The sequence below is a fragment of the Callospermophilus lateralis genome, chromosome 6, assembly GCF_048772815.1.
Source record: "Callospermophilus lateralis isolate mCalLat2 chromosome 6, mCalLat2.hap1, whole genome shotgun sequence".
NCBI classification, from domain to species: domain Eukaryota; kingdom Metazoa; phylum Chordata; class Mammalia; order Rodentia; family Sciuridae; genus Callospermophilus; species Callospermophilus lateralis.
Genome location: NC_135310.1, coordinates 12909911 through 12935248, shown reverse-complemented (window position 1 = coordinate 12935248; position 25338 = coordinate 12909911). Strand labels below are relative to the sequence as shown.

At 33.2% G+C, this 25338-nt stretch overlaps 1 protein-coding gene across 9 annotated transcripts in view; it reads left to right on the top strand.

Moving 5' to 3' along the window:
• Scaf8 (SR-related CTD associated factor 8) overlaps positions 1-25338 on the top strand; it is a 212126-nt gene that overhangs the window by 47503 nt on the left and 139285 nt on the right. For 8 of the 9 annotated variants that reach the window (XR_013091587.2, XR_013091586.2, XR_013091588.2 and 5 more), the window contains 9 exons: positions 2147-2300; positions 3692-3822; positions 8438-8614; positions 9598-9677; positions 11570-11687; positions 17406-17537; positions 17758-17870; positions 19346-19539; positions 24744-24844. Coding sequence is in view for 6 of the 9 variants with exons in the window: in XM_076858100.2 (XP_076714215.1) it covers positions 2147-2300; positions 3692-3822; positions 8438-8614; positions 9598-9677; positions 11570-11687; positions 17406-17537; positions 17758-17870; positions 19346-19539; positions 24744-24844 (1200 nt within the window). In the remaining 3 variants the exon portion in view is untranslated. The remainder of the gene's footprint in view (positions 1-2146; positions 2301-3691; positions 3823-8437; positions 8615-9597; positions 9678-11569; positions 11688-17405; positions 17538-17757; positions 17871-19345; positions 19540-24743; positions 24845-25338) is intronic. The other variant, XM_076858101.2, reaches the window with a different exon arrangement.

Sequence of the window (25338 nt, the reverse complement as noted above, 5' to 3'; positions counted from 1 at the left end):
CATTAAGCAAGGTTTTAAGAAAAACAGGCCAGTTGATGTTACTTAAAAGAAAAACATTGTAGAATATCTTGAGACATTCTCTTTTTTAATATTTTTTAGTTTTAAGTGGACACAGTATCTTTATTTTATTTTTACGTGGTACTGAGGATCGAACCCAGTGCCTCAGGGGTGCTAGGCGAACACTCTACCACTGAGCCACAACTCCAGTCTGAGAGACATTCTTCTTAATTGGGCATATTGTTGTGCTTGTGTAAATCTGAAGCTTTCGGGCAAATTAATCACATAATCAATGGAGATATATAGAATTTTTTCTGATTATCAAGTTTTCTCTAATTACTGTTAATTATGCTTTTAGACTTCAGAATTATCCAAGAAATAGAAGTTGATAATACCTATCTTTATAGGTTCTGTGTTTATAATACTCAAAATATAACAGGAGATAGGCAACAATACAATTAAACAGAATTTTACAACTGAATGCAATTTCACTTAATCTCTTTTGGAGCAAGATTAGGGTATGCATAATTAAAGTGAAGTGCCATTTTATAGTGTTGCTATAAGAAGAACTGTAAGTAGTAAGTAAGATATAGCTCTCTGCCAAGATGTTCACAATGGAAGTGGTTAAGACTTTCAAGACCTTCAAAATACTGGTCAACCTAAACAGTTTGATACAATTTGAAATTGAGAAAAGAAACCCAAGAATACTTATGGTACACAGTCTCATTTTTATAGATAAGAGAACTGAGGGTTTAACAAATATATATATTTTTTTAATTGACACTTTTGGCTTAAGACCAAGGTTAATGAGAAAGGTTATGTAGATAGCATGTATTTCATGAATTTTATAGCAGCTACATGAATATTATATGATTGAGTGGAGCCTTACCAAAAATATGAAGTACTCATACATAAGGGATCTAGAAAAGGGTGAGATTAAAACAAAAATTTGAGATATCTGTGTATGTATGTATTTGAAGTGGGTTGAGTTGGGCAATGCTGTGGATCTTTAGGGGGAGTGGGGAGTAAGAGTAAATTGGATTCAATGCTGCTATTAAAGGGCCTACGAGAAAGAGAAAAAGAAAATTACTCAGATGGTTCAGATATGTAAATCTGCTTGTTAGTAGCAAGCAGGCTTTTTTTTTTTTTTAATAGAGTGGTAAAGACTTTTCCGATTATGGTAAGTGAAATAAATAAATATAGAGTATTATTCATTTATAATGGGATTTAACATTCTGTGAGCTACATTAAGTAATGCTGTTACAGGGATTGGCATTATGCAACAAGGGGAGAGTAGGGAAGAATAATGAAGGGGGAAGGTGGAGAGTGAAGAGAGGTTATATTTCACATTCTGTTCAGACAGAAGTGTGTATGTCTCTGGTTTAAAGCATCAACAGGGAAGTAGAATTTATGACAAGGTGCTTAGAAATATCTTGTAGACTATCTTGAGACATTCTCTTTTTTATATTTTTTAGTTTTAAGTGGACACAGTATCTTTATTTTTATGTGGTGCTGAAAGAAAGGATTAATTTTGTTAAAAATATTTTTTTTTTTTTCTTCTGATGGCAGGATCGAACTCAGGGCTTCATGCATGCTATGCATGTCTCCATTAGTGAGCTCACATCCCCAGCCCTTGGTTAAATTCTTACATGAAGAAATGCCCTCTCCTATATTTAAATAGTTTTTAAAATGAAAATTTGTAAGAGTTACATTAGTAAAGGACTTTGTCCTGAAGTTACTTATTTGTTCAAAAGATAAACATTTTATGAGACAAAGTTAAAATTAAATTTAGTACTGAGATGAATCCTAACTCTGTTTGGAATACTTAATACAGTTCTATAGGCAACCATAGTATTAAATTAAGCTCATTAGAATTGTGTGGGAGATAGAGACTAGTTGTCGTGTCTGCCTTCAGCTAAGTGTAGCTTTCATTTATATTGTATGTCTATTAAAACTAATGTGTTCCCCCTTCAGTTGAGATAAGATTAGCAAATGCAAAATGGTAGAAACAAATTTTCAGTTGTAGAAAGTACCCCAGAAGTGTTTTCATCTCTTCTTCCCATCCAGCACCCTAAAAACCCTTATGAAATGATTATACTAATGTTTTGAATGCAAAAAATCAAAATATCGTATTTCTTTTTTTCTCTAGAGTAAAATAGTGAGAGTTTTAAACTTATGGCAGAAGAATAATGTATTTAAGAGTGAGATTATTCAACCGCTTTTGGATATGGCAGCAGGGATTCCTCCTCCAGTTGTCACACCTGTTTTGGCCAGTACTACTGCTGCTATGAGCAACACCCCAGGTATATTGCTACAATATAGATTTGATTTTTAAATATTCTCATATTTTCACATGGTTATTCGTATGTACAATAACAATTCTACACCATTGGAAAATTGTGATGCTATATTAAATAATTGAAAGAAAATATAATTCAAAGGAAAAATAAAACCATGTGTGAGTGTATTTGTGTGTGTGTGTATTTGTGTGTGTGTGTGTGTGTGTGTGTTTTAAAGTAGGATTGAACCTAGGAGTGCTCTATCATTGAGCCACATCCCCTGTCCCCCTAGCTTTTTTCATTTTTTATTTTGAGACTAGGTCTTGCTAAGTTGCTCAGGGCTTCGCTAAATTGTTGAGGATACCTTTGAATTTGTGATTTTTCTGCCTCAGCCACTTGAATTACTGGGTTACAGGTGTGTATCATTTCATCCAGTCCTTTTAAGTTGCTGAGGCTGGCCTCAAATTTGAGATACTCCTGCTTCAGCCTCCTGAGTCCCTGGGATTACAGGCGTGTGCCAGCCTTGGTTGTTTATGTATAATTCTCTCATTCTGAAAGCTTTTTTTTTTATCCCAAGAAACATAAACATAATGAACTTTGGAAAATGAGTGTGTCATTTAGGTTTTTCCAGATTATTTGAGTTGTCTGTAACCTCTTAACACTTGGCATATAAATCAACTTTATATTTACAGGAAATGAGGTTAATTTAATCTTTACAAAGAACCTTAAATTGTTTGATAATGCCAAGAATGCTTTAATAATAATCTCAAAATCATGTTTTCTTAGGGTATTTAAATGACATTTAAAAATTTTTATCACAATTCCAAGAATTGAATTTGGTAACATTTTCATTCACATTTAGTTTTTGTGCATTTATTGAAAAAAAAATAAGTTCTGTTTCCATCAAAATTGTATTTTTCTTATTTTGTTGAATGTCTTCTAATGTTTTTATTTATTTATTTATTTTGAAGTAGTTGAACACAATACTTTATTTAATTTAATTTTTTTTTTTTAATGTGGTGCTGAGGATTGAACCCAGGGCTCGCACATGCTAAACAAGTGCATTACCATTGAGCCACAACCTCAGCCCCTTCATAATGTTTTTAATGGCTCCTAAGTAAGCTTCGTTAAACTCTTAGCTCAGTTTTTAATGATGCTATGTACACTTAAAGTACTATCTTAGTTCACTGAGGAGAAGAATGAACAATCCCTTTGGTTGTTTTTTTTTTTGTTTTTTTAAACCTAATTACATGAAGGATTTTAAAATGGTTTTTCTAAATGCTGACAATAAAATAAAAATATTGATATACATTTGTCTATGTTTTATAAAAGTAGTAGAACAAATTCCTCAACTTTTTCAAGTCGTATTTATTTACTTCTGTATTTGGTGGGCTGTGTGATGTCTTTTTAAAAAGGAACACCTGTGACACCTGTTACTCCAGCTAATGTGGTCCAAGGCCTTCCTGATCCATGGGTATCTCAGATAACAAATACAGATACACTTGCGGCGGTTGCTCAGATCTTACAAAGTCCTCAAGGCCAACAGGTGAGCAGGTTTTTTCTTATGTTGAGAACGATGTATAATTCATTATTTTCCTAATGTACTGTTTTATATTATACCATCTAGAGATAAGTATTTTTTTAGTTTTCTGAAAATAGAATATCACTATATAAAATACTCTATATATAGCTTCCACTTTTCATTTAGTAATTCATCGCAGTTACTCTCATGTCATTAAAGATTTTTATGCCAGGAATGGTGAAACATGCCTTTAATTTCAGTGACCTGGGAGGCCGAGGCAGGAGGGATTGCACGTTTGAGGCCAGGCTTGTCAAATTAAAAAGATAAAAAGGTCTGGGGATGTAACTTAGCGGTAAAGCATGAGTTCAATACCCAGTACCCCACTCTAAATAAATAAATATTTTATTAAAAAATTGTTTGGCAGAATCCTAATTTTTAGCACTAGTTTATGCCAAACAATTATTAGGTGCTATTGCAACCCCAGTCACAAAATGGATGGGGTGCTGTTTTATCTTAGGGATAGGTGTCTTAGGGGAGACAGACAATAAAAAAATGACAAAGTTACTTTAGGTAGTCATATTTGTCTTAGAAAAGGTTAAATGGATATAGTTACCAAGTTGGGCTAGGGGTGAAAACTAGAGAAAGGATGCCACAGAAGATGCGCTTTGAGGAACTGGTATTTGAATTGAGACTTTTGAGAATAGTCCTAGCAGGATGGGATGATAGGAAGCAGAGAGAATTGCATGTGTCAACATCTTGAAGATGGGAAAGAGTGTGTTGTATTGTAGGAATAGAAAGCAGACTGCTGTGGCTCTACTGTTAGGAGCAGAGGAGAATCATGCTACGTTTATCCATTGATTTGAGGTGTGTGTGTGGGAGAGATATCTTTACAATATTTAGTTATTTATACTTTATTGTTCATATCTTAGGTTTTGTAACTTATTAAATATAATTTCTTCATAGTTTGTAGGTTTCTGTAAATATATTTGAGTAAATTGGATTTTTGTTTCCAGTGCCAGTCTAATTTCTATTTTCAATTTATTTCATTTTCCAGTTAAATCATATTATTTGCAACTAATGGTAATTCTATATCTTTGCTTTAAGTTCCTATGTCCTGTATATTTTTCTTACTGCACTATCTAGATGCAGTGATAGCACTCACAGTGTTTGAGTTACTGGGCTTTGCGGTAGGGTATTAAAGGTAAACAAGACATAGTCTTTGGCTTCTTGAAGCCTAAAGTCTAATAGATAATTGGAATGCACGAATATAATTAAAATGAAAAATGAATAACAATCCTGAGAAAAATAAAAAACTTTGGAAATTCAAAATTAGGGATAATGCCTTGGCTTAAATAATTGTTTCAGGGAAAGTTTTTTTGTACAAATGACAGTTTGTTTTTAAAGTATAGGTAAGAAAGAGATGCTGAGGTTGAGTTATGTAAACAGACTACTGAGTAAAAGATGGATTCTCAGTCTTTCAAACAAACCTTCTCCACCTGCGTATTTCTCATATTAGTTGGAGATAAGCATCCTTCCAGTTCTTGCTTTATTTTTTGCATTGAGAGATCAGTTCAGAAATGCTTCTTTTTCTTGAGCTCAAAAACTTGGAGCCCATCAGATTCAAAGTGACTTATCCTTGATTCATTTCTTTCATTCATCATATCTGATGTCTTAAGTCTTATGTAACTGGGGATATAATTCAGTGTTAGAGAGCTTGCCTAGTATGTGTGAGGCCCTAGAAAGAAAGAAATCGTTTACTTATATTCTGAATCCATTGACTCTCACTACCTCATTACTAGTCTTGAGCTACATTATTATCTGTTTTGTTGCAGCTGCCTCTTATGGGGCTTTCACCCTTGCTCTACTACAGTCTTTCTCGGGAGCCCAGTAGCTCCCTGTTTGACTCAGTAAAAGCTGTAACAGTCACTTCACTAACCTTTTTATGTTCTTAACTTGATTTCTTGTTTCCTTCTATTTTCATCACCAATCCATCATTTTCTCTAAATTAGAGATAAGTGTTTTGTTTATATTGACCCCTCCTTAGTGTTATCATTTGTTTCTTTCATTACTTCTTTTTCCCTCTGATTTGTTCCACCCTAGCCACACCTGCCTTTCTGCCATTCCTTACCTATACTACTTATAATCCTGCCTCAAGATATTGTACTTGGTGATTCCTATACTGAAAACTGTCTTTCCTCATATATTCATATGGTTTCATTCTCCCGCAAGTTGTTTAAATGTCATCGTAATAAGTGACTGGTGTTTAATATCGTAAACTGAACTTTTCATCTTTTTTACTTTGACTCTCACCTTTATTTCCTTCCTTAGCATTTACTACCTTATATGACATTATATAATTCATTTATTTTTTTGGATGATGATGTTACTTCATCTCTTCCTGCTGTACTATGTATGTTGTACTAGGCCTAGGATTTTTGTCTATTGTTTTTTTTCCACTATGTCTAGATGATAGTAGGTATTCAGTATATTATTGTGGAATTAATGACAGAGGTATAACAGAGTTGGTTTTGAAAACTATAGAAAGCAAATTGAGAAATGACAATTCATTTACTGAGCAATGGGGAATGAATAGATCTGTATACTGAAACCTAATGATCTGATTAGTATCTTAAATAAGATGGAGAGAAGTCTAGAGATAGGGAATATTTTCCTTTTAGTAGTAGTGATATTGAAAGAGAGGTAATGACTATGGGGAAAATATTAAGATTGTGAATTCTCTGAAAAGATAAGCTCAAAAATGTGAGGCCTGTCCAGTCTTTTTAAAAGTATAAAAATCAACTCAATGAGTAGTCTTAGACTGGATACAGTTTCTGCATTTTTTAAATTGTAGACAGACACAGTACCTTTTTTAATGTGGTCTGGAGGGATTGAACCCAGTGCCTCACATGTGCTAGGCAACTGCTCCACCACTGATCTACAACCCCAGCCCAGTTTCTGCATATTTTAAAAAATATTTTTTATTGATGCATTATAATTATACATAATGGTGGGATTCATTATTACATATTGATATATGCACATAAGAGTTTCTACATTTTTGAGACATTTGGGAAACTGACCAGTATTAGCTGAAATGATAAAATTATTTTGTGGTAATCCCTTTACAATAGTTTATATAAAGCATGTTCTCATTTTAAAAGATGCTACCAAGTAAATATTTTTTATATAAATTTTCCAGAAGTATAGAGTTATTTTTATTGCGTTCCAAAGAAAATAGTACAAGGAGGGTTAATTACACACAGGTAATGAAGATATTGACACAACAGTGATAGCAGTAGAGGAAAAAAATGCTGAGGTAATTTTGAATTTGGGTGACTGAAAGAATAACAGTGTGGCTGGGAAAAATGGCGATATCAAAAGGAATAGTTAAAATGTATAAAGGATAAATATGGTATTTTTTTATTTCCCTTTCTATTCTCGTTGTCCTTTTCCTTACTTTCTTCACCACAGTAATGTGGAGAATTTATATCTTGTATGTATTTATTGGTCTTAGTCATTCTGGAGCTTCTGGGGTGCAGTTAGTTAACTCTCATGTAGTTTTGCATTTTCTTTTTTATCCCAATAGTAGTTTTAAAGAAGATGCTTGGTGGTTAAATGGTTCTAGTTTGTACCCTAATGTTGCTATTTTAGAATAGACATGAATGATTTTATTTGCTGTCATCTTGCATGTTATTTGTACTTTCTCATACTAAAAGTTGAACTTAACGGAATACAGATGTCTTGACAATCAGTTTGCTGTTCTCTTTTTCAAATATAAATTGATAATTTTCATATATACTTCAGGTTTAGGGCTTTTTCAAAGTGATTTTCATTTTTAATTGACACATAGTAATTTTGCATACTTATAGGTTATATATGTGCATATATGTATGTATATAATGTGTAATGATCAGTTCAGGGTAATTGGCATATCTATTACCTCAGTCCTTTTTTAAATTTCTTTTTGTTGGGAATGTTAAAAATCTCTAATGGCTATTTAAAATAATTAATTATTAATCATAGTTCTACCATGTGGTAGAAGTTACTCCTCTTCTCCAACTGCACCAATGTGCCTATTACAGATTTAGAACTCAGTTATGTATTATTTCTGTGATGAATGTAGGGGTTTCTTATTTATGGATCTTACAAGTTTTTTAGCAAAGGTGAGTAAATAGTGGGAAGTGGGTTTCTTTTTACTGTACTTGACACTCTTCATTGTAAATAACTTGTTTTTTAGTCTCAAAGTTGGCTGTAAGAATAAATTTCTTAATTACTGTCCTTTCAGGATATGTTCTTAGATGATATGTCTGAATGATCACAAAAGCTCTGCTGTTGTCAGTGCTTATCCCTTCATGGAGTTAATTGAAGAAGGGGTGAGAAGCATAGTGAAAAGTATTATTTATCTTGTCAGGAGTCCCTTTTCTGGTTGTTGTGGTATAAGTGCTTTATTTTATTTAAAGTTTCCTGACTTCCTAGAAGACAGACTTACTAAGGACTGTGTTGTATATGCATACTAGGAAAGACTTTTTTTGATTACCTAAGATTGTAGAATGATTAAATTTATTAACTAAAAGTTTTACATGGGCACTCTTATGAGTAAATTCCAACAACTGTTTTATAATAATTATTTTTTCTCTAGCTTCAACAGTTAATACAAACCTTACAGATACAGCAGCAGAAACCTCAGCCTTCCATCCTCCAGGCCCTGGATGCTGGTCTTGTGGTTCAATTGCAGGCTCTCACAGCACAGCTTACAGCTGCAGCTGCAGCAGCCAACACGCTCACTCCCTTGGATCAGGGAGTCCCTTTCAACAAGGTAGTCATTACAATATTGGATGCATTCAATAGGCAGTGTTAAATTGTGTGAAGTGTCATGTGGATTCTATAAATTGTGTTTTATCATATTCTGTCGATATACACTGTACTGTAGAAAATATATTAAATTTAAAAAAGATTTAGACTTTAAAAATTTCTCTTCAGATGTTTAAAATACTTTTTTTAAACTAAAGATAAATGGTCAGTGTATTTTCCATTGAGGCAGCAGCTTCCAAGTCTTACTTAATCTAAATAGCTTGCCCACATAAAAAGCCTTTAAGTTGAATATTCAGAAGGTGACAGAACATATGAAGATGAGGATCTACATGTTCTATCAAGGGATAGATTCATTGTTTATGCTTCCAGGTGTTACCAAGCTGTATTGATATGGCAGACCACTTCATTATTTTAATCCTTAGTCTTATGTAAGATTAGTGTCAGTGATTATATTGTCTATTTTATAATTTGTTTTGTTATTTAAGACAATACAGTAGATCTCCCTAGTCCTCTGGAATACATTCCAGGACTTCTGCTGGGTACCTAAAACTGTGGATAGTACCAAATTGTACACACACGCACGCATGCACACACATGCACGGGACATTCTTCCTGAATGTGCATACTTGCAATGAAATTTAATTTATAAATTAGGCATAGTAATTAACGTCTGCTTAATTAACATTAATAACATTTTATACATTAGGCACATCATTAACATAATGAAAATTATGTGACTATGGTCTCATGAACAAACCAAGACAATAGGCTGCTGTTGACTGGATAACTGAAACTGCAGAAATCAAAACTGGATAAAGAGGAATACTTACTATGTATGTCATGGAGCTCACACTCTAGAAAGAGTATAGTATACAATGATATAAAACATATTAAATGAAGAGATAAACTAATGGGATATAAGTAACATTTAAATATTTATGTAAAACACTTTGTCTCTTTTTCCCTGTCATGCTCCCCTCCCACCAGAAGTTGATGGATAGGTTTGATTTTGGGGACGATTCTGAGCATAGTGAAGAACCCAAAAAGGAAATTCCAACACCTCAACTGTAAGAATTATATTTTTCTTTTTCTGTGACTTTTGTAAATATTGGGTAGGATGTTACCATCTACTAAGTATACTTTGACTCAATTAGGATTGTTTTGTCAGGCTATTAAATTCTTACACACAGAAAGGTGGCAGAATTGCTGTTTTGTTGTCTCCCTAGATTATTTGTACTCTTTTTCAAGTTTTGCAAATAGTTGTACTATGTCAAAAATTTTTTAATAGGAAAAATGATAAATAAGAGTAAAGCTATGGGCTGGGGTTGTGGATCAGTGGTAGTGTGCTTGCCTAGCATGTGTGAGGCACTGGGTTCGATCCTCAGCACCACATAAAAATAAATAAATAAAGATAAATAAAAGAGTAAAGCTAATAGATGTTTTTACATCTCTTTGTTTAATTTAACTTAAATTTAAGAATATTTTCGATGGGGGCTGGGGATGTGGCTCAAGCGGTAGCACGCTCGCCTGGCATGCGTGCGGCCTGGGTTCGATCCTCAGCACCACATACAAACAAAGATGTTGTGCCTGCCAAAAAACTAAAAAATAAATATTAAAAAAATTTTCTCTCTCTCTCTCTCTCCCCCCCCACTCTCTCTTTAAAAAAAAATAAGTCAATCATCATATTTTAAAAAAAATAATATTTTCAATATAAGGACAGACACTTTCTTCTAGCGCTAAATCTGCTTCTAGGAAGTGCATCAGACTAATCAGAAATAAGAATTGATGTTATGGGTTGTTGAGAAAATTAACAGTTTTGATTATAAATTATAAAAATTGAAGGAACATTTGAAATTATGTAGATTGCTTGATGTGATGGCACATGCCTATAATCCTAGCTGCTTAGGAGGCTTAGGCAGGAGAAGTTAAAGTTTAAGGCCATCCTGGGCAACTTAGGAAACTCTGCCTCAAAATAAAAACTAAAAAAAGCTAAGGAAGTAGCTTAGTGGTAGAGCACCCTTGGTTTCAATCCCCATCATGTAAATCAGTGTCCTAAGAAAAATATAAGAATATCCTTAACAGTCCTGATAGTTTAAATATCCGGTGTTAATGCCTTTCAGAAATGAGAATTTAATTAAATTAACATCTAATTTAACATGTTATTACATGTTCTTTTCTTGAACTAAATTCTGTTTATTTTCCACAATGATTCAGGATTTGCTTTTTAAAGCGTGGAGACGAATTTGCTCCATTATATTTTGAGATTTAGTCCTTCAATATTTGAAGGTAGCTGTTGTTCTTCTTGTTAGGTTTATTTGCTCCAGATGAAGGTGTCCCACCCCTCAACCCCCACAATGGTTTCAAAAGTTCTCAAAATCCTGCTAGCCCTTGGTGGGAATTTTTACTTCATTTCTTACCTTATGGAACCCAGAATTCCAGGTTCTTCCAGGTGTTTATTTCCCAGAGCATAGTTGAAATTGTTTTCTCTTGTCTAAATACCATTTGTGTCAACATATCTAATAAATAATAGGTATGCATTTCTAAGTATATAAATTTTATATGGTCAATTATAATTCTAAGTTTTACACATACTGATTGATACAGCATGTTCCACACTATCTCATAGTTAGAGAAGGAGTTGAAATGACATTGTTTAAATACTTTAAATTGTTTATAAAAGTGTTTTATTGAGATTTATTTTAAAATCACTAATGTATATGTATTTAATAGCCTGAAATCTTCAACCGAGCATCTCTGACATGTTACAGACCCATTAAAATGCTATTGAATTTATTTATCTTCATATTAATATTCTGGGGTATTCTCTTTTTTGTGTTAATATTTTAGAAGCAAACATTAGAATACGATTTCTTGAGTTGACTTTTGTTTCCTTTGAAAAAATAGTAATTATCATATTATCTTTAGTGGATTTTAAAATATATTTCTACTTTCCTTTTAGTTCTCATGTTTCAGAATCTGTGAACAATTCCATTTTTCATCAGATAGCAGAACAACTACAACAACAAAACCTTGAACATCTCAGACAGCAGCTCCTGGAACAGCAACAGCCTCAAAAGGTTCATAACCCCATCTTGTGGTCTTAGGAGTTATTGCTGTTCGTATTATGTAGACTTAGCATTATTTATAGGATGATTGGTTTTTGTTTGATTTGGGTATTAATAGAGTGTTTTCTCATCTCTTATTTTTACCACTTTATTTCCTTTTATAGATATGGTAATTTTTCTTTGAATGTTTATCACTAGGAAGATCAGTCTTTTCAAGACATAGTTTTTGTTTTTTTTTCTGTAATCAGAATGTATTCTGGCAACTTAATGAATCTATATTGTAGAAATTAATACCAGTGTACCACTGGATAGAAGGAAGAGGTGGAGTTTCAGAATTGCCACTTAAAACTTGATGTAAATTCTATTCCGTTTAACAAGTCAATGATGATTGTGTTACCAGTGATGATAATGATGAAAAATGATTGCCTTCTTTAATCCTAAATTTTTTTTAATCCTAAAATTTTATTGCTGTTACCCTGTTTTAGGAGCATTATCAGCAATGTAATAGGAAAAATATAGGCATAATTACATTTAATCCTCATTAGGTAGACACTTTGACTCTTATTTTACTGCAGAAGAAGTTGAAGTTTGGTGAAATTAAATATCTAATGCAGAAGTACAAAGCCAATATTATATATGATCAGTCTTAAGACACAACATTATTTATATGTAACTGAGATTTTCAAAATGCTTCTAATACAGCCTAACATCCTTTTGAGGTGTAAGAATCTTACTAATTTGAGGGATAATAAACCATGAAAAATATTACACGTTAGAATTAATAAAATATGTCAAGTTGCAGAGCTAAGATTAAACTCATTTACAAAGCATATCTCTGCTATATATGAGAAATATTTATAGGTACCAACTGTTTAGGAGTGTTAGGAAGGCCCCCTGTTTCCCTTATAATAAAAAACCAGGGATTAATGAATTTAGCACAATACTACAAAAATTTTAAACGTAAGAGCAGTACATTCTTAGTACATTTTTAGGAAAACCATATATACAAAGTTGGACAGGAAAATGGTTTTCTGAGTTCTGGCTTCAAGTAACCTCTTCTCTGGTGGAGCACATACATTTGTGTAAGCACATCGCAGAATTCTGTAGTTTTTTTAATAGAGGTTAAAGTAAAGGGTCTTGGCACTATGGAATAGAGAATGGGTACTTTTTCCTTTTTTTTTTTTGAGGTTACAAATGCCTTTTGTTTTTAATACGAATTTTTAAGAAGAATTCTACAATGAGTATATACAAGATGTATTCTATATCTGTTGACTTATCCAAAAATACAGAATTGGTTCCATTATTAAAATGTCTAAATCATATATGTTTCATAGCAAAAGTATGAGGACCTTGGTCACTCCTTCATTCTTTTGGAAGAAAATTTGCAACACTGTCATTGCAATTTTTAAACAAACTTTGCTAAACTAATCCATTCATTCATTTAAAAAAAATTTTTTTTGCTCTTTTTAGATATACATGACAGTAGAATGCATTTTGATATATTATACATATATGGAGTATAACTTCCCATTTTTGTTGTTGTGCATGATGTGCAATTACACTGGTTGTGTATTCAGACAGGAATGGGTATTTTAGGTGGCAGGGATAGCAAACTTTAGACGTAGATGGTGCCTGTGCTTGTCCTTTTAATGCAGGTAATAAATATAAAATGGATATTCATGGAACTCATGCATAGAATTATAAGAATGGAATTTTATACCTTGTTTTGAGGAACTAATTCTGATAGAAGTGGTCAGAATAAGGGCAGTATATTTAAAGAAAAACACAATGAAACTCAAAAGAAATTGGTTGTCAGTGATGTGATACAAAATCACAGAATTGATGCAGAGATAGCATGTGATAGTGACAGAAGAATTTATCCAGCAGCATGTTTGTTCAGCTGTAAATATGACACTTTTTGAATTGCCTTAGTTTCATTTCAGAAGGTTTACAGAAGCAGTAAAGTCAAGGATAATACTTTAGAAATAAACTAAAGTGAAAATAAACTAAAAATTTGAAAGCGCGCCAGTCTGCTTAAGAATCTCACCTACCAATAAGAGAATTCTAGACTTAGTTACTAATTCTGTGTATTAATTCCAGAGTTTCACCACTTAAACACCTTCCTTTGGATAGAATGGAAGTTCTTAAAAGCTTCATCGTTTGAAATGAATCCAATAAAGAAAAAAAAAAAAAACTTTTCTCATGGACAGTGATTGTGAAATTAACAGGTTTAGAGTAGGAAAGCAAGTTAACTGCATATCAGTTCAATTTAATAGGTTGTGATTGCATCTACCGAATTTTTTTTCCTTAGTGTACTTAATTTGAAGTAAGATAAGCAAAAAAAGGTAAGCATTTTCATTACCAGTAAGCTCAACATGACTGTGTAAGTTATCATAGGGTCTTAGTTAAAGGTGTAATAGGATTGATAGTGCTGTCCTACTCATTGCAGTTCTTAATCACACCTGTGGTGTATGTTGATTGTTATTTTCCATTAAAGTTAAAATTTTTTTCAAAATTGAAAAATTGGACACTTTTATGGAGAAAAATGGTGAGAATTGTGAAGGGATTAGGTATTATGTCAAGAAGAGGAGTGATTTATGTTAAATAAGTTAGTTTATGATTTTTCTAATTGTTTATTAGGATAGTTAAAAGGTCACAAGAGCTATAACTCAAAATGAAATCCAATGGGAATATTTTTAAAGAAGTTAATAATAAGATTAAGGAAGTTAATAAGAAGATTAATGATTAATAATAAGTTAATAAGATTAATAAGATTAAGGAAGGGGCTGGGGTTTGTGGCTCAGTGGTAGAGTGTATGCCTAGCATGTGTGAGGCCTGGCACAACATAAAAATAAACAAAGGTATTGTGCCCGTCTACAACTAAAATAAATAAATAAATAAATAATTAAAAAAAGATTAAGGAAGACCTAGCCTACTGATGAAGTTACATATTTCTGATATGAAGTTACATATCAGAAATATGTAACTTTTTTCAGAAAAATTTTTATATAGTACAATAGAAAGAGTAGAATTGAAAACGATAAAATGTCATGAGTAATGTAAAGAGTCCTGAGTTGTTATATATGAGTTGCTGTCTGCATTCTCAGATAAACTTCATTTTCAAATACTGAAATTATAGTGTTCTTTGATTCATAAATCCAGGTCGATGCTATAGGTATAGCATATGTGTATTTCAGTAAAGTCTTTGAGTCTTTATTATCACTTCTACATTAAAAAAAGAGAGAGAGAGAAAAGAAATTTTATAACTGATTAAAATGTGACATATTACAGTGTTAGGGCCAACCTAGCCTAAGAAGTGTCTGCTAGCTGCTGTTAACCTTATTCTCCCCAACTATACCACTCCACCCCAGTATTTTCATTGCTGTTTTGTATGAAGATATTCAGAAGAAAGTAGACATGTATAAATAGGATGTAAACCAGAAAAGTCATTTGCCACTTTGGGCCAGTGAAGGTCTCTTTTTCTTATCTTTTTAAGTCATGTTATAAATAATTATGAAAGTGAGACTACAGAAAGAAGGAGAGCTGTAGTAGGAATTTTAATATAATTTCGATGTTGCAAAGCTTTTTTTGGTGTCAAATTCAAATATTTTATATCCTTTAAATAAAATGAAACATTGCAGGTTCTTGTTGGAAAACACTGCAAGATAAAAATTCTTTCTGTTGAAATGACTGAGAATTTTTCCCTTTTTTTCATATTTCCCTTTGCCCTTAGAGAGAGATTTTTCTTGTACAAGTTCTTGGTGATATGGTCAATGGAAAATTCACGACCTGCTGTTTATATTATGTTTTTCTGTTAAATTTCACCCTCAGTTTTGGAATCTTGTTTACATTCATATTTGTCTAATGAATGTGAAGTATATTTCCTTGTTTTGTTCCCTTTGCTATTAAGGGCCAAAAGTTTTAAATTGAATTTTCAACTGTTCAGGGAAAGATAAAAGTAGACTATAGAGATGGTGTCTAATCCTTTTCTTGAAGTATAGTACAGTATTTTTGTTCATGTATTAAAACTGAATAATGATATTTATTTCACTATTAAATCACCCTTTTCAACAACTCTGTTGGTTTTATTTTATTTTTTGACATAATTGGGAATAACTGATGAATAATCTTTTGTAATAATGAAATAATTCTTGGGAATAATAAAATAGCAAATGTTTAAAAATAAAGGAAAATAAGACCTCTAAAAACCCATGACATATCTTATGTTTATTTATTTAATAAACATAATTGCAAAATAACATAATAAATTTTCCTTGTTTTTTAAAAAAAATAATAAATTGTCTTTTTTTTTCTTTGTAAATTCTTTAAAAAAGGAAAAAGTTTAAGAATAACAATCTTTTCAAATAGGTAAAACTGCTGAAAAAAGAAACTCAAAAACTAAAATTGGTTACAGTGGATCTTGATAGTACACCAAGGGTTAACCTGTTAAATAAATAATTAAAGGTGAAGTACAAATGGGATCAGATAGATGTAGAGCTTAACATGAGTGCTGAGGTAAAAAATAACATGAGAGTAGATGAGTATTGAATTACGACTAAATGTTGAAGGATGAAGTTGGAAAATATCTGCTGTGTTACTAACAAATTCTGCTGTTACTGTACCATTTTAAAGGCTTAAGCCAGGGGTATGCTTAAAACACATCTGGAAGATAACACTTGCTAACTTGCTAACTTTGGTCAATATCATGGTATAGAAGACTGCTATCTATTTTATTCAAACTCTAGCTTTATTTCTTAACCTTGAAAATGTTGCCTGTTCTGTCATAAATTAAGGGACTTGAAACTGTTCTTTAATTTTTGTTTTTACTCTTTTTGCTCTTTTCTTTCAGTTTGATTGTTAGTACTTATAAGAATAATATTTTTAAAATGCCCTTGAAAATAAATTCCTATTCTAATTGGTTTGGTGTGATTCATTCACACATAAGTCCTGATCTTGCTTTGAAATTTTCTTAAGGACACATAAAATAATCAGTTTTAGTATATACTTAATGATATTGTTAAAGAAGAATGCTGACTATGGCCAAAATAGCGAGTATGTGCTATTGTGTTCTTTATTCCCATAGAGGAAAAACATGAAAGAAAAATAGATTTCCGTATTACTGCCAGGATAAGTTCTCTTTCATTAAAAAGACATTTTGAGGTTGAAATAAATAATTCTCTAGATTGTCTTAGTTTAGAAAAAGCATATGTACAAAGGTGATTTAAATTCAGTGCACCCTAAGGCCTAGGAAACTACTTTTTGAGGATCATTTTGACGTTTTTCTACTTTGAATGTGTTTGGAATTCTTTATGTACTTATTTTTTTAAAAAATAACCCCTGGAAATTATTGTAACGTGATGCAACTCAAACAAATTTAAATGATATATCTAATCTGTTTCTTGCCTTTTAATAGTGAGAATTGCAACCACCTAGTGATTATAGGAGAAGAACTTCTGAACTTCTGCTTTAATAGCCATTTGGACATTACCAAAATAACTAAAAATCAAAGAACATTTTACTCAAATATCTGAAGTACCCTCTCTAATGTTCCCTGATTTCAAGTAAATTTGTATTTATGTACAAGTGCAATTTTAGATAACTTTAAAAATTATTTAACATGAAATTTCTTTATGTGTTGGACTACTTTTAAACATTTTATTGTGATATCTGCTGTGTACAAATTTGCATTTGTAATTAAATTATCTCCCATCATTTGTGTGCTCTCAACAGGCAACTCCTCAAGATAGTCAAGAAGGGACATTTGGATCAGAGCATTCAGCGTCACCATCACAAGGGAGTAGTCAGCAACATTTTCTGGAACCTGAAACAAATTTGGATGATTCTATAGATATACAGCAACAGGTAAAAATAAATGCTTTATCTAGTTATAGTTTATAAACTTGTTTAAAGAAAACAAAATGTTGTATAGTGGTAAGGTCCTCATGTGGTTTTCTGAAGTGCCACAGTCCATCTGTTTTGCCTAGTAAGTAGTAATGTCATTATCATGAATATTTTTTAAGGCATAAATGTTATTATGTAACTAAATCTAAGCTGGGATTTTTATTTGTCTTATTCTTTCTAGGATATGGATATAGATGAAGGACAAGATGGAGTGGAAGAGGAAATCTTTGAACAAGAAGCTAAGAAAGTGGCTGTTCGTTCCAGATCAAGAACTCATTCGAGATCTCGTTCAAGGTCCTATAATATTATTTAACAGTAACTATGTGTGAACTTTTTAAAATGTTGGCTTTTTTTCTTTCTATCAAGATTAAAAGATTTTTTTGACTGATTTTTGAAATGTTATCATAAAATGTGTTTTAAAATCAAGAACAGGCTGGGAGTATGTTAGTACACACCTGTAATCCCAGTGACTCAGGAGGCTGAGACAGGAGAATCACAAGTTTAAGGCCACCCTCAACAACTTAGCGCTGGGCCCTTACCAACTTAGAGAGACCTTATCAAATTAGACAGGACTGAGGGAGGTAGCTCAGTAGTAAAATGCCTCGAGGTTCAATCCCCAAGAATCCTCACCCCCTATTGAAAAAAAAAAAAGAAGAAACCTTTGTTCCATTTTTATATTGAGAATGTTTGTGCTATTGATTTGAGTGATTTATATAATAATAGCTGTATCAAGAGACTGGATTTGGGTTATACTTGATTTGAATTAATAATACTACTAGGAAGGCATCTAGTTTAGGATATCATTGCCTCTCAACAGCCATTAAATCAAGCCACGTTTCTTGCATTTCAGTTTACTTTATGATATTAAAAATGACCAGAAAAATAAAACTTCAAAAATTATTATTATAATTATTACTTTAAATGTCTATTTATTTTTTAGTTTTAGTTGCACACAATACCTTTATTTATATGTGGTGCTGACCATCAAATCCAGGGCCTCCTTGCACAAGCTACGCGAGCGCTCTACAACTGAGCCACAACTCCAGCCCCCCAAAATTATTTTTTAAAGCCATTATAAGAAATAGTTGTATTTATGGGCTCACTAAGCTTTAACTTTTTTAGTTTTTTTTTTTTTTTTTTTTTTGCAGTACGGGGATTGAACCCAAGGCATTCTACCATTGAGTTACATCCTTAACCCTTTTTATTTTTTTGAGATAGGACCTTCCTGAGTTATGTAGGATGTCCTTGAACTTTTAATTCTTCTGCATCAGCTTCCCCTGAATCTCTGAAATTACAGGCATGCACCACCAAACCAGTAGTTTAACCACTCTTCATCATTTTTTAGACCCTAATTTTTATATGTGAATGTTCTTGAAAATTTATACAGTAAATTTTAAATATTTTAAAAAGTATTTCAGTATCACCTTTCAATCAAGCAGTATATGAATTTTAGAAGTTGACCAACATTAAACTGAATTCTTCAGTGGCCTACATTTTATAGTGAAGTCCTTTCTCAAATCTCATTCTTCTTCTTCCTCCTGATAGTGAATAATCGCCAAAACTCAGAAGCACTAGACAAATATTTGTGGTTAATGTGAACTACATTGCTCTGAGAATTGAGCACTATGGGTGTTTGATATAATGTTAAATATTTTAAGAGTTAGCTGAATATACATTTTTCCTCTCATTTAGAATTGAGCAGTGTTAAAGAAGGACAACATTGTCCTTAAAAATAAAAAGAAATGTGCTTTTTTTGTATGTTTTTGTAGATCACCAAGGAAACGGAGGTCCAGGTCAAGATCTGGTTCTCGAAAGCGTAAACACCGAAAACGATCAAGGTCCCGCTCAAGAGAGAGGAAGAGGAAGTCATCACGTTCATACTCCAGTGAAAGGAGAGCCAGAGAAAGGGAGAAGGAACGACAAAAAAAGGGATTACCTCCAATTAGATCTAAAACATTAAGTGGTAAGTAACATACTTCTGTAAAACTTTGGTTTCAATACATTCAAAAAATAGTTCTCTCTTGTAAGTTCTCTAAACCAAACTATATTTTGGACTAAAACATTGAAAATGGGTTAGGTAAATGAATGGTTATGTCCTAGTTTTTTTTTTTTTTTAATGTGACAGCAAAAAAGGAAAAGTAGATTCTACTCAAATACTAAAGAGTGTTTAGAGTAGATTTTTTTTTAAAATTTAATGCAAGTTAGGAAATCTATGACTTTAATGACACATAAAGCAGACCAGGTTAATATCTATAGCATAATGCAATTTCTCTTTATCTACAGCATCCTAACCAATTGTGAACACCAGTTTTATAGAAGTAATTATTACATGAAGTATACACTTTGTATGTGTGTGTAAAATTTACTTATTAATTTTGCAGACTTAGGGCTTGAACCCAGCGACTTTCTCATGCTAGGCAAGTACTCTAGCATGGAGACATACGCATAGCCCTACTTTGCAATAATTTTTAAACCATATTATAAACTTGCAGGTTAATTCTAGATGAGGAATTCTATTGTACAGGCTGTTTCCCTCTTTATATGTTAATCTTTTGTGTATAATTAGAACAGATTTAGTAATGGTTGAGTTTGTTTTAGGAGCAGACTAGAGGACATTCATATAATAGGATTGTTAAATATAGCATAATAAAATGAATTACTGCTGAATTCTGCAAGGGCATTCTTATTGGGTTGTCACTTCTAAGGTGAACTAGTAGACTGTAGATGGGCACAGAGGTATATAAAATGTAGCAAGTTATGATCATTTGTTATGAAGTAAACATTAATCATGGTACCTAATTTCTGAAGGTTTCCAAATTATTTCTGCATGAGGGATAGATAAATATTTGGTATAATGTGTGCTACTAAAGCATTATGAAATTGCAGGCCTAAAATTAAAGGCAGCAACACCCATCTTCTGATTAAGTTTTGGCAGTTCGAGTAGGTCTTGGCTGTCTTCTGAGAATCTGGTTATGGGAGGTAGTATTAATTTAATATTGATATTTTATCTTCGTATGTGTCTCTTTGTTCCTTTGGGTGAGAGACTAAATGTAAAATTATTAAGTGCTGTCTGATAAAGGAATAATGTCCAAAATCTCTACTATGACTCCTTGCATGGTTACCAGTAGAACATTCAGAATTACTCATTAACCAGTATGAAGGTAGAGCTACTATTTAGAGACTCTTTCATTTAGTTCTCACATTGTTGCTGTCACCATTACATAGCTGTTGGCCGTGGAATCTATTTTCTTTTTTTAAAACTTATTATTTTTTAATTGACACCCAATGATTGTGCATATTTGTTGGGTACAATGTGACATTTCTATTCATGCATACAATATGTAATGATTATGTCAGGGCATTTAGCATATCCATCATCTCAGACAATTATTATTTCTTTTTACTGGGAACATTCTTTTGACTATTTGAAATGTAATAAACTTTTGACTCTAGTCACCCTACTTTACTATAAAACACCAGACTTATTCCTCTTATCCAGCTGAACTGGGGATAGGGCTCAGTGGTAGAGCCCTTGCCTAGCATGCAGGAAGCCCTGAGTGCAATCTCCAGTACTGCAAAAAAGTAAAGGGAAAGAAGAAGAAAATCAACTTTTTTTGGTACCCAATAATCAGCTTTTTTCTATGCATCTCTCCCATACCTTTCCAATCTCTGCTAACCCTTGAATCTTTGTTCTAGTCTACTTCTATGAAATCATTTTTTTTTAAACTTCCACATCTGAGTGAGAATATGTGGTGTTCTTTTTGTGTGTGTGTGTGTGTGTGTGTGTGTGTGTGTGTGTGCGCCCCCTTTATTTCTCTTATCACAGTCTTCTCCTTTTTTATCCATGATCCTGCAAATGAGAGATTTCATTCCTTTTTATGGCTGAGTAAAATGATGGAATCAATCAATCTATCAATCATTTTTGTGGCACCAGAGATTAAACCTAAGTGCTTAATCATTGAGTCACATCCCCAGTCCTTTTTTATATTTTATTTAGAGACAGGGTCTTACTGAGTTGCTTAGGACCTTCCTAAATTGCTGAGGCTGGCTTTGAACTCAAGGTCTACTTGCCTTAGCCTCCTAAGCCGCTGGGATTACAGGCATGTTCTACCGTTCCTGGCGTAAATTTAGGTTTTATTATTGTTATTTTCATAAGTAAAATATCATACAGTAAAAATAAAATTAGAAAATACAGTGAAGAATATATCTCACATTGTTAACTGCAGAACTCTTTTTATTCTGAAACAATATCATATTCCTCTGATCAATATTCTCTCTACATATAATAAACTCATGGGGTTGTGCTTCCCTGTTATTGGTGCTTAGAGTAGATTTGAGAACACAAGATTTTTGAAAATAGTCCAAGAAATATGAAGCATCAACAAACAGTAACATTCCAGGAATCAAGTTGTCCTCTCCTTTTTTAGTCAGCCTTCATAGCAATGACAAAAATCAATAACAATAATCTAGAGGAGGAAAAGTTTTTTTTTGGTTTCATTGGTTCATTTCATAGTTGGCCAACTCCATAGCTCTGGACCCTAGATAAGGTAGAACATCATGGCAGAAGGGTTTGGAGAGAGCTCTGCATTCCAGGGACAAAATGTAAACCCTAAAGGCTCAACCCCAGTGACCTTCTTCTTCCAACCGTATCTTGCTTGTCTACAATTAATGCCCAGTTAATTCATATTTGTGGATTAATCCACTGATTACGTCACATCCTTTATAATCTAATCGTTTCATCTGAAAATTCTTGGGTTGTTTCACACATGAACTTTTGGGAGATATGTTGTATCTACAACTTCTCATGGGGTCAGGGAGAATCATTTTTGCTTCTTAGGAAAAATTGTAGAAAGATTACAAGAAAGAGCTAGGAAACATGAACAGAATTTGGGGATATTAAGACAGCTAGAAAATGCAAGGCAGAGTAAGGAAGAGGAAGGAACTAGTCAAATAACTTCATCAGTCTGCTAAGGGTTTGTGGTAGATTGAATAATGGGCCCCCAAAAGATATTTTATATCCAGTATTTCTGCAATTTGTAAAACATTTGCATTAGAAGGCAGGTAAGTTAGCTTTCTATCACTGTAACAAAATATAATAAGTAACCACCTCAGTAAGGAAAAGTTTTATTTTGGTTTACAATTTCAGTGGTTTTAGTCATGGTTGCTTGGTCCTGTTGTCATTCAGCCTGTGGTGGCACAGTGCATCATGGGAGAATGTATAGGAGACCACTTCACATTATGGGTCTGGGAAGCAGAGAGAGGGGGGGAGAGGGGGAGGAAGGGGTTGAGGTCCCAGTATCACCTTCAAGGGAAAGCCCCCAGTGACCTATTTTTCCTTGTATTAGGCATCACCTTCTAAAAGTTTCACCATCTCCCAATAGTATCACTGCCTGTCAGCCAACTCTTTATGGGACATTTTGCATCCAAATTATAGCACACAGTAAAGAGACTTTGTAGTCCTTTTAAAACTAAAGCTCTAGGGCTGGAGATGTGGCTCAAGCCGTAGTGCGGTCGCTTGGCATGCATGCAGGCCGGTTCGATCCTCAGCACCACATACAAAGATGTTGTATCTGCCAAAAACTAAAAAATAAATATTAAAAAATTCTCTCTCTCTCTCTCTCTCTCTCTCTCTGTCTGTCTCTCTCTCTCTCTCTCTAACAACAACAACAGCAGCAGCAACAAAAAACCCTAAAGCTCTAATTTAAAATTTTAAAAATATTAAGGATCATGAGATGGAAAGATTTTTTTGGTTAAGTATTATATATGTGTAGGATAATGCTACATGAGACAAAGAATAGCTAGCAGTGAAAGAACATTTATTAGTGTTCTGTGATAGCTAAATAATTTCTATGGCTTACATAGGTCTGGAAGATGTTTGTGTTTTGAAAAGCCAGAGTGGAAGGACCCAATAATGCTGTTGCCAACAATCGTACTCCAGTGTGAGGTTAAGTTGACCGCAGAGTAGAGCCTGTTCTAGACCTGCCCTATCAAGATCAAGGTAGTCAGAAAGCTGGAAACTTCATTTTTAAAATGACATTGACATAAATCCAAAGTCAGTATATTAAAACTTAGTGTCAGCTGTAATATAAGTATCCTCAGTGAAAGGTGGTATTCATGAAGGCATAGTCCAGGTGAAAGTAGGCAGAGAGTCTACATTTTATTAAGGAAATAAAATGATAACAAGGAGTTATAATTCAGTTGTCTTGCCCGTGTCCTGCATAGGCAGTGGGATGGGATTCCCTCGGTGGAATGGGCTGGCTGAGAAATAAAAACTTAGAAAACTAGAACTCAGAAAGTAGTGTCAGAAGCAGGGCAGAATGGGCAAGCTGATCAGAGGGATCGAGCTTGTAGACTATGGCAAAATGGAGCCCATGCCTGCTTTATTTATATCGAGAAACATCAAAGGCCTTCCATAGAATGTTCTTTTTCACCAAAAAAGGTTAAAGGTGGGCTGCTCAGTTCCTAATTGGTTATGCCCATTTCCAGAGCTACTATGGGGGATCTTCCTAGTAAAGTGAAGATAAAGGTCACATGCATTGGGCAGTCCTTTGCAGTGGTATAGTTAGGTATAATTCCCACGGCCAAACCTCACTCTCCCTGTCTTCGTGCCAAGAGAAGATCGTCATTTCTTGGATGGCTTCCTGAATAGTCTTTCCCCCATTTAATCTCTGTGCAGAGTATTATTATTTCCTTAATGATAAAGTAGGTAGTATGGCTTTCAGATTTATTTGTTTGTAGGGAAAACATCCACTTATTCATTCTAATACTAAAAGATATTTGAAAGATTGATGGATAAGATTGTAATGGGAAATGGTTTTAAAACTTTGTTGCACATTGTGGTCAGCTGGGGGAATTAAGATAAAAACAAAAACAAAACCTCCCATATTCTGGTGTAGCATGCCACATACCACTCACAATCTCCTACAGCAGACACGGGTAAAATTGAGAACAGGTGACATGCAAGAGGATGACACAGTGGAAATGTGACTGAGTAGTTGGAATTAATTCGATCAAAAACATAACAGATACAAGTGTCCATTAATAAGTATTTTAAGTATATTATCATGAATTTTATCTGTCATTAATACTTTTTCCTAAAGTTACTTGAAAGAAGTAACTACATATCTTTGTGATTTAGGTAATTTTGTCTATTTTATTTCTTGACAGTATGTAGCACTACTCTCTGGGTTGGTCAGGTAGACAAGAAAGCGACACAGCAAGATTTAACCAATCTTTTTGAAGAGTTTGGACAAATTGAATCCATTAATGTAAGTACCAGCTTTTAAATGATAATTTGAATTTTAAAAGTCAAGCTTTTCACTCATTTAAAGAATCTACTTTACTTCCTAGTTAAGCTTAGTAGTAGATTTTTTAGCAGTTTAGCACTGTATTTATTTAGTTTTGCAATACAGGTGATTGAACCCAGAAGTGTTATACTACTGAGGTATGTTCCTTTTTTTAAAATTTAAAACAGGGTTTCACTAAGTTACCAGGACTGACCTTGGGCTTGTTATCCTCCTGCATAAGCCTCCTGAATTGCTGGTGCTACACCACCAGCACACCCAACTAGAACTTTTTTCTTAACATCAAATGTTTGAATTAGCAGGAACACTGTATGTGACCTAGTATTGTTTTCTCTCTCTTTTTTAAGATGAATATAAGAAACAGTCTCACAGAATAGTAATCACTCTCACATGGGCACTTGAGTGTAGTAGTTTACATGCTTCATGAATCATTCTTCAGATGTGTAACTGAGATTATT